Here is a 9,532-nt window from a genome sequence, read left to right on the forward strand (position 1 = left end):
CCGCTGGCTGCCAGCATCCACCTCTCTCTCTCTCTCTCTCTCTCTGTGTGCGTGGCATGGCCAAGCTAGATGGGCCATCGTCTCCAGCGGAGCAACACGCAGCAGAGAGCAAGATAGCGCAGGGATCGAGCATGGAAATGTAAGGCCACAAAAACAAGCAATACTGAGCTGCTGATGGGCAAGCAATTTACGTGAGTCGCTCGATGACGACGACAACATATATACCAAAGCACTACTGAATAACATAGTACGTATGTCACCACAATGTATGCGGAGGCGGCTGTCGATCACTGGACACAGATTTGGAGACGGAGTCAATGCCCGAACCACCACCGTTGCTCGGTGTTAAAAGACAAACCTGCTGGGTGTGATTACTTCATCTTCTATCACATAGCAAAGGATGTGCCACACGCACGCGCGGTTCGTTCTTGACTCGGCCTCTGTTTATTTCTCCGTCTCTTTACGGGTTGTACACGGGGGTGGGGGGGATTCAGTCGTCGCAGTGGAGTGCAGCCTTGATCTTCTGGACGGTGCAGGAGATGAGGCCGTTGACGGTCTCCACCGACTCCATCGTCAGCTTTGCCGTCGGCTGGCTGTTCACCAGGATCTGGAACCCCACGGTCAGCAGCGAGCCGAGGCTGCCGCTGGTCTGGTGCGGCTCGACGGAACGGTCGGGGAGGATGGCGAAGCCGGAGGGGAGGAGGGCGACGTAGGCGGAGTCGCCGCCGCTCATGACGAGGTGCATGGCTGGGATGTCCACCGGCGCGTACACCACCATGGCGCCGGACGCGTCGGTGCAGGTCTCCTGCAGTATCAGCATGCTGGTTTGGTTGGAGCTCGCGGCCTGCGCGTCAGCAGTATCAGCATGGCGTGAAGGTTGAGGAGGGTTAAGGGTGGGGAGGAAGAGGGAAGGGGGTATCGTACGCTGGCGCGGAGGAGGGAGACGGCGTTGCCTGCGTCCTGGCCTTTGGCGATGTGCGCCATCTCGTACATCGGCGCGCCGTTGGAGAGGATGTCCCACTTGCTGCGGAAGCTGGCTTCGCGAAGGAAGTCGAAGAGCCGTTTGGGGGACTCGGGGATCCACACCGACGTCGCCGCGCTCAGCACCACGCCCGCCGGCTCCCCCGGCTCGTTCACGCTCATCCTCGTCATCACCCGCACCTCGTCCCCCACGTTCTCCGTCGCCAGCTTGCTCCACTCCTGCGCGGACGACGTGCACACCCCGGCGCAGAAGGCGTTGGTCATCCGCTGCGCCAGCTTCAGCATGCTCCTCCTCCCGCTCGCCGTGATCGTCTCTATCCAGTTCGAATCCAACAAACCGTCCGTGAGGATGAATGAATGAATCCAATTACGTATCAGAGATGGAGCGCGCGCGGCCGATTCATTACCAGTCTCGTCGCGGGCGGTGATGGCGGAGGACATGAGGATGGCGAGACCCTCGCACTGGCGCTGGAGGGTGGCTACCCAGCGTCCGGCACCGAACGCCAGACCGGAGCGGAGCAGCGGGCGATACAGCTGATGCACTTGGCCCTCCTCGTACTCCGCGTGTTCCACCCAAGTCACCTACACACCACAACCGTTCCAAAACAATGAGAGCTCCGCCTCCATGCCGCCCTGCTTAATCATGCACATCATGTACCTTCCTCAGTCCATCATGTTAATTCGTCGGGGGGTGGGGGAATGCCATCTTAAGATATCTATTGCTTTCATAATTCTCATTTATTATTCGTGCAGGACCTCGACTTCACGCATTCAAACTTCGAAAAGTACGTAACTTGGCATCTAAGATGGATATGATATGGACTGGGAGAAGCGAAATAGCAAGAACAGTGCCAAAAATCTCGCTCACGAACAAGTCCAGAGGGACATGCAGCATCCAAACTAATACTATACAGAAGGAATACACACTAAATTATAAGCGAGAGAGAGAGAGAGAGGGTTACCTTGGAGTAACCACTGGGCATGTCTTGCACCACACAGCCAGAAGGCAGCCTCCTGCAGCTCGCAGAAGAGAGGCTTGCTCTGATGCTGTCCACGGAGACGTCAACCACAGCCCAAACGCCTTCAGCATGCTGCTTGCAGAACCTGAGGAAGTACACTTCCCGGACTGCAACCAACGGGGAGAGAACCTGCAACTCCGCGTGCATCTGAACCATGAGCAAAACCTTGAGATCAGAAACCAATGGCTCTTTGTATCAGAATCCATCAAACTAGTAAGGGTTAGGCTTTTCGGCTCACAAGCTGAAGAGCGCCGTCTCTGGTTCCACCCACGCCACCGGAAATTACTTCCATCGTCGTGGCTTTTGCGATGATACATGGGAACATGTCAGCCCAGCGACGCTGCGAGAAAGATCAAAGGTTTCAGGTTGCAGTGGCACGAAGCATCCATTTACTTGGATGAGAAGAAGGTCATGCTTACGGCGTCCATGAGGGTCTCGACAAGGGCGAGGCTGTTGATGATCACCACCCCTTTCTGCCTTGAGGCCTCGGAAGCGTACCCCACAGGCGGCATCCCCGTCCCCGAGATCCGGCGAAAGGTGCGGAGGTACTGCTCATGGTTCAGTGTTTCAGTGCCGCCATCCGAGCTCGGAACCCAAAGCGGCTCCTCCATCTGCGCCATGTTCACGAGCTCCTCCATCGCAACCAGTGCTAGCTCCAAATGCATGCTCCTCTCGCTCCCCAGCAGTGCGTCCATGTTCTTACCCAGTGGGTTGTCGATCCCCGGCAGGAAATCGGGCACCGCGGAGATGGTAGGAGCCACCGAGCCGAACCCAAGGAAGCCGTTGTTCCCGACTCCGAGCTCCAAGACCGAGCTCCGCATGGACGGAGAGATGGGTTCCGACAAGGAAGAGATGGACTTGCCAAGGAACTTGCCGGCGAGAGCACAAACCCGGTCGAGCTCTTCTTTGAGACGGGCGTTCTCGATTCTAAGCTGCTGTTCTTCCATGGAGATGTCGGCCAGCATCGCCGGGCCGCCGCAGCTGTTGCAAACCGGGTTCCTCGCCGCTTCCCGGATCGCCATGTTCTCCGCCCTCAGCTTATCGTTCTCTTGCCGGAGGATCGAATTCTCGTGGCGCTCGATTTGCGTCTACAACTCATCAAAACAGCGAACTCAAAACGAGAGCAGAATCCGACGATCCAAACGAAAATTCCGTGGCATCAGAGGGTTGCTACCTTCATTTGGGTGCGTCTGTTCTGGAACCAGAACTTGACCTGTCGGGTCTCCAAGTTAAGCCTCTTGCTGAGCTCCAGCCTTTGCTTCTCGTCCGGGTGAGGACACTCCTTGAACAAGCTACATCACGTAAAGTGCAACCAAATTGAGGCGACAAGGAGAAAGACAAAGCAACAGAAGATCACGGAAGGATTCAGGGATCGGACTTACGCTTCGAGTTCCTGGATCTGTAGCGGGGTATGTCGATGGTATCGCTTCTTCTTGCGAGGATTCACCTGATCGGTGTCGTCTCCGGATATCGCTTCCAAGTTGTCGCTCTCCGATCGGCTATCGTTCTCGTCCTCCTTGTTCCTTTTGGCCGAATCCACGTCACTGCCACCGCCGACGGCCGCCATCCGGCTCGTATCGCTCTGTCCATCCACGGATGTTCCGACGACGCAAAGAAAGGGAAGTCAGGAACGAAAGCCGACGAGAAGCAACATGATACAGGGATCGGTCTTCTTTACCAGGCCAAGGGAGAGGCCAGGAGACACGAAAGAGGGTTTAGGGAGCCTCTGGGAGATGAATTCCGGCGGAGATAACTCTCCGGTAGTCATGGCAGCCTTGCCGTAGGGTAGAGCGCCCGATCTGCCGTCTGATAAGCCCCCAAAGCTCATCAAAGATCCTTCCTTTTTCTCGCTGCTTGTGTCCCTCCAGAGTCGATCCTCCTTGCTTGGCTGTGCTCTCATAATCTTCACTCTGAGATCAGATCTTTCGCCTTCTCCTCCCAGAATCAAAATTTTCTGGGTATTTCAATCAATTTCAATGATGCAGCAATATCGAGTATGGTAAAAGAAGGAGAAAAGACACATATAATGAATATACTGTACGAAATAAAGGAAAGCAGCGGAAATGGAGAGATCAGAGAAGGCAAAACGGCACTGGCTTTACGGCAAAAGAATGCCGCCTCCCTCTTTCCCGATAAAGGGTCGAAAGAAAGAGAAGGAAACTAAGCCTTTCTTTCTCTTCCCCTTCTTCCCCGCTGCTCCTACGATCACCCTAACAACCCTGACTCACTCCAATAATTCCAATCCCAACCTCAAAATCCCATTTTTAACGTAAAAAAGGGCGAAAATTTGGATCTTTGGCTCTCCCCCTGCATCGTCCTTAGAGACAGAAGAAGGACACAATACCACGGAAGCAAACCCGGTAAGGGCTTCAGAAATGTCAGCAGCGGAGACGACGACCCCAATGTAAAAACCGGAAATGTGGACTCTACGGCACCTCACAAACACAATACCAACTACAGCAATTCATTCATTTGACCCCCACAACTCTCTCTCTCTCTCTCTCTCTCTCTCTCTTTCTATCTATCTATCTATCTCATCATCGTAAAAGATCAAAAGAAAAGGAAGTCCAAAACCGACACCAGGATTAAAACAGAAGAGAAGCGCCTGTACGCACTAAAACCGAGAGAGAGAGAGAGAGAGAGAGAGAGAGAGAGAGAGAGGACGTACTGCAACGAAGGTGATAAAAAAGGAGTTTGACTTTGTTGGGGACGACAGCAGAGCCCGCAGTCAAAAGTGAGTCCCCCGATTCTGTCTCAACCTTCAACGCCGAACAATTAATTTTACCTAGAAAGAACAGCAGTAAAAGAGAAACGATAGATAGATTACAGATCTTTGAATCCAAGTTATCTCTCTCTCTCTCTCTTATAAATAGTATTACGTCGGCGTCCTTCTCAGGGGAAGAAAAGGATCGCAGCGGGGAGCCCGGATAGCGACTGATGGCGACTTCACCAAGATCGAGAACGCCAGAGTGAGAAGGCTGAGGGGGAGAAACGGAGGGGACGAACCGGGGGGGGGGGGGGGGGGGGGGGGGGGGGGGGGGGGGGGGGGGGGTCTATAAAGTCACTGTGGGAGAGCCGAAATGACGGTATCACCCCTCGCTCCGGTCACGGGATCACGCCAACGGCATCCCTCTGATCGAGATCCAACGGCTGTGACGGGCGGGTTCGGACCGGGTTTCGGACGACGAGGAGGGCCGAGTTAATTGCGGGTTCGGAAACGGCTCCGACGCGGTGGTGAGAGTTGTGACGCTGCGCGGTGCGCGTGTCCGCTGGCGGAGCAAACCGCCTGTGAGAGTTAATGAACTCACCGCGCGTTGGTGTGCATGCACATTTCGTCGAACGATTCGTCTGCATCTATCTCAGCTTCTGTCCGCCATACCGCGAGCGCTGGACGTGCACTGCACCTGAAGCAGGCGCTGCTTCCTGCTGGCTCATCGCCTGCGTTGCAGTGCAGTGCTGCCATTTCAGGCGTTTCCTTGCCGTGCGTTTGCTGTCTCACTCGCCATTGGCGCCCGTAATCCGTCGTCAATTCCAGAATCAACATCTGTGCCGTAGTCTTCGTTGTGTTGGATAAGTAAGAATGTGGGTGAAAAGATTTTGCTTGTTGGATGTCATTGATGAATGATTGCTTTATTTTTGTCGCTAGCATCACTGATCGATGTGATCGCATGCGCATGATTCCTCTGCAATCGACTACATTATTATGGATGTGGTGGAAATCAAGAATAAATAAGTAAATTCCTCAGAAAAACACCTCTTTTTGTATTTTTTTTCTATTGATTTCTCCCTTCACAGAAACACCATTTTGTCTATAGTTTGAGGGGGGATTTTAATATTATTGAAAAAAATGAAATTAATTACTTAATTTTACTGACAAATTGAGCTTAAATTACTAGTGGAGTTTATTATATATAAATAAATAAATAAATTCCTTAGAAACATTGTTTTGTTTGTAGTTTGAGGGGGATTTTAATATTACAAATAGTTAATTTTATGGACAAATTGAGAATAAATTACTTGTGGTGTTTATTAGAAAAAAAAACTCAATTAAGGGAATCATAATTAAGAAGTAGTTGATAATGTTTCTGATGCCCTATTAACATAAGATTTCAGGTTTTATTGGGTGAAGAGTTGTATTACTGATGAATTAATTAATGCCCATCTGGTTGTTATTATTATTGAAGATGAATTAATATTTTCCTACCTAAATGTATTTATTTATTTTTATTTTTATCATATTGAATAGTTAGTTCTAATTTCAATGTCATATCTTGCTTACTTCAATGAAGCATCCCAGCAATCACAATCTTTAATTGCATCTCTATTTCTCATGCTTAATTGCATTAATACAAGTATAAAAATCATGATGAAAAAGGACATGATAACTGTTTTTTGCACATCTATTGAAACCTAATAATTATGAGAATGGACAGTACCTAACCATCATCATAATTTAACTTGTATGGTAAATCTTACTCTTATTTGCCTTTAGGTAACCTTTTTAATGCAAATACATTTTGATGTCCAGCTTCATCATTTTGGATTCATGCATCTACATTAATGATTGTTAAATAGAGCATTCCAATACTAGGGGAACCTAATCTCCCAAATAGTTAAGTATCCTTAATACCTACCAACAAAAAATTATTGAATCTAATAATGAATCCTAGAGAATCTTGCTCTAATGCATGTTGTCTTTAGCACATAATTAATTAATCATTTTGTTTGGAACAATGTATATGCATTATAAATGTGCTTGCCATTTTAGGAGCACTGAAATATATCACAGAATGGTATTATTTATGTACACAAGCAAACAAAAAAAAATGTTCCCATCACTGAATGGATCATGTGAATATAAATACTACTTGGAACATTGTCTTTATCTTTGTAGTATGTGTCTACAAGATAAGATGAGATTGACACATGAGGAAGAATCAAGGATATAATTGATTTGTTCTTTTCTCCTAAGAACAACTCAGTAGTTTCTCTACAAGGAAACTTTACAACCACTTGCAACATATATATGTAAATCAACAAGTTGTATTGTCTCGACTATTTCGGGTAAGATATATAGATCATTTATCTGTATAAAACAATATCCGTAGTTAAATTAGAATATCTTAAACCTTTATTTATAAACTTTTAAATTCTTTTTCGGTTCGTATTCATCTCTTATAGTATCATTAATATTCTTTATCTTATCTCTTTGCACATGTCTATATCATCTTAAATAATTATTCCTCATTTTATCCTTCATAGGTTATATTTAATTATTCATGAATAAAAAATATATGATATATAATTAAATTTGCATGTCAAACCTAATCCACCTTGCATATAATGGAAGGATGTTATAAACTAAGTTAAGCTTTAAGATTATTGAGCATCCAATCGAGAATGTTCGTAAATCTATAGCTCTCTCTTTGAGTCAAACACATCGTCACGACGATATAGGGCATCTCGATACGGACACATTTATTCTTCTCATTAGGATCATGTTTTTAGTACATGGTAAGGAATTGGTGTTGGTCACTTCCACCTTGTAGCCATTGCATGCGTTGGAGATCATATCTTTGATTGATTTTGACTTAAATGACATGGAAGTCATCACAAGTCATGGATAAACCCTAGAGAAATGTTCATGCGGATGAAGAGTGGTTGGCCCCATGAAAGCAAGGATTGATGGGAATGGAAGTTGAATTGCTCCGATACATCACCCTTCTCAAGAAGCGTGAAACAAAAGCCTCGGATATCCCACCGAGTAAACCAAGAATTGTATTTGGAGGTGTGAAAGTCCACCGTTTCACAACAGATCTAAAAAGAAGTGTACTGACAAAACAGGTTTCTTTGATTAGGCCACATTTGATCGAGACGGCAAATTAAGATCTTATTAGTGAATTTTAGTTGGACCGATATTCGAAAATTTGATTGTAACATCCCATAATGATGAAAAAAAAAGAAGAATTAATGGAGAAATTAGTTTATATGATCAAACATTACACTTCACTAATTTCTTGGAATGACTTTCTCATATGAATTTTTATGAAATAAACCTCAGCATTAGTCGTCTCAATCAAAATACTTATAGTGGTATCGAAGAAGATCACTCTCCTTCTTCTGCTCTTTCTTTAGGGTTTATTCGTAGCTATTGATTCATTTGCTAATAATGTTATAATTTTTTAGGATTATTTATTAATCGCCGAATTGCTGTATTTATTTTTCTTCTCTCTTATGCTTGATTAAAAATATTTATATAATATATATTCTTTATTTAGGTTTGCAATATATGGATGGAGTCATTTCCTAATAGTACAAACTTTTAGAGCTATCGATCACTAAGATACATAACGAGTGTGAATTGGTAGAGTGTGAATGGTGTCTCCATTCCATTCAACTCGAGCTTCACTCGGTGGCATTGAATCGGCCAACGCATGCATGCCATGCCGGAGGGTATTGAATCGGTGGCATTGATAGGGAAACATAACGAAGCCAACAGCCTTCTTCCACAGTCGGTAAAGACATGAAAAGGACGTCGCAGCGACAGCAGAGAGAAGAGAGGCAGCGAAGTCAAAGAGGCGAGCGTGGGCCTCGGGAGAGCCACATGTTCGTCGGACTCCGTCGACCAAGGAAGGGGATGAGAAGCGATGTGCACGTCGTGGCGGATGATGACGCCCCCAACCCTCCCCCCCCCCCCCCCCCCGCCCGGTGAAATGGATTCTACCTGGAGTCCAGCGATCGCTTCCTTCCTTCACTTGCTTCACTTTCCCCACCCTCCCTCATTGCTTACTTCCCCATCAAGGAACATTCATTCTTGTCGCCGTCGGAAGGTCCATGACAAGAAGAGGGAGGGGGGACATGTCGCCCCACGCGTCGCTGAGGCCGTGACGTGTGGGCAGCTGCTGAGTCTGAACGCGGGAAGATAATTGATGCGGGGAGCGGCTGAGTCGCTCCTCGACTCGCCTCCTCTTCATCGATGCTTTGGGACGAGTTGTGGCCATGCTCTTGTCCTGTTATGACTCCAAGACGGAGGAGGAAGACGGAATGCAGGGAGGCTTAAAGGTTGCTCTTGTCCTGTTAGCAAAAAGGCATTACCTCACCCCAGCCGAGTCTCGTATCTTCTTGTCATAAAAGTCGTCATTTCATCGACTTACCAATGATCAAAGGTGAATCGATGAAACGTCGAGGGCTTAAAATCGATCTCATCTAATAAATTTAAGCATATAAATTGGTTAGATCGCAATGGATCCACTCTCCTTTTCATGGTTCATCATCGTTTAGCCATATATACCATTAATGCCATGACAGTCGTAGCTACTTGTCCTCTTGCAAGGCGTTGTCATCCTCCTCTTCAATGTCATCATCGAGTGCTGTTTCCATCAACATGATCAACCCATCATCAACACCAGCAGCGCCATGTTAAACTTTCTACTTCTCATATCCTACAGCCACAAAAAGCTTTCCCCTTCTCCATATCCTCCACCACCACCACCACATAAAGCACCGCAACCCACATTGATGACACCTTTAAC

General features: G+C 47.2%; 1 protein-coding gene across 6 annotated transcripts; it reads right to left on the reverse strand.

Moving 5' to 3' along the window:
* Positions 1 to 186: 186 nt before the first annotated feature.
* LOC135584339 (homeobox-leucine zipper protein ROC5-like) lies at positions 187 to 5,000 on the reverse strand. 6 transcript variants are annotated; one of them, XM_065092781.1, is made up of 11 exons: positions 4,880 to 5,000; positions 4,669 to 4,785; positions 3,679 to 3,954; positions 3,383 to 3,582; positions 3,175 to 3,292; positions 2,420 to 3,088; positions 2,239 to 2,340; positions 1,944 to 2,147; positions 1,389 to 1,563; positions 925 to 1,295; positions 187 to 844 (listed from the first exon to the last, which is right to left on the reverse strand). In XM_065092781.1, exons 3-11 carry the CDS (start codon positions 3,898 to 3,900, stop codon positions 491 to 493), a joined length of 2,415 nt encoding a protein of 804 aa, XP_064948853.1. In that variant the 5' UTR covers positions 3,901 to 3,954; positions 4,669 to 4,785; positions 4,880 to 5,000; the 3' UTR covers positions 187 to 490. The 6 variants fall into 6 exon arrangements, with proteins under 6 accessions (XP_064948853.1, XP_064948854.1, XP_064948850.1 ...); XM_065092782.1 differs by lacking the exons at positions 4,669 to 4,785; positions 4,880 to 5,000 and adding an exon at positions 4,345 to 4,491; XM_065092778.1 differs by lacking the exons at positions 4,669 to 4,785; positions 4,880 to 5,000 and adding an exon at positions 4,042 to 4,463.
* Between the last annotated feature and the right edge of the window lie 4,532 nt (positions 5,001 to 9,532).

The sequence above is a fragment of the Musa acuminata genome, chromosome BXJ2-1, assembly GCF_036884655.1.
Source record: "Musa acuminata AAA Group cultivar baxijiao chromosome BXJ2-1, Cavendish_Baxijiao_AAA, whole genome shotgun sequence".
Lineage (NCBI taxonomy): Eukaryota > Viridiplantae > Streptophyta > Magnoliopsida > Zingiberales > Musaceae > Musa > Musa acuminata.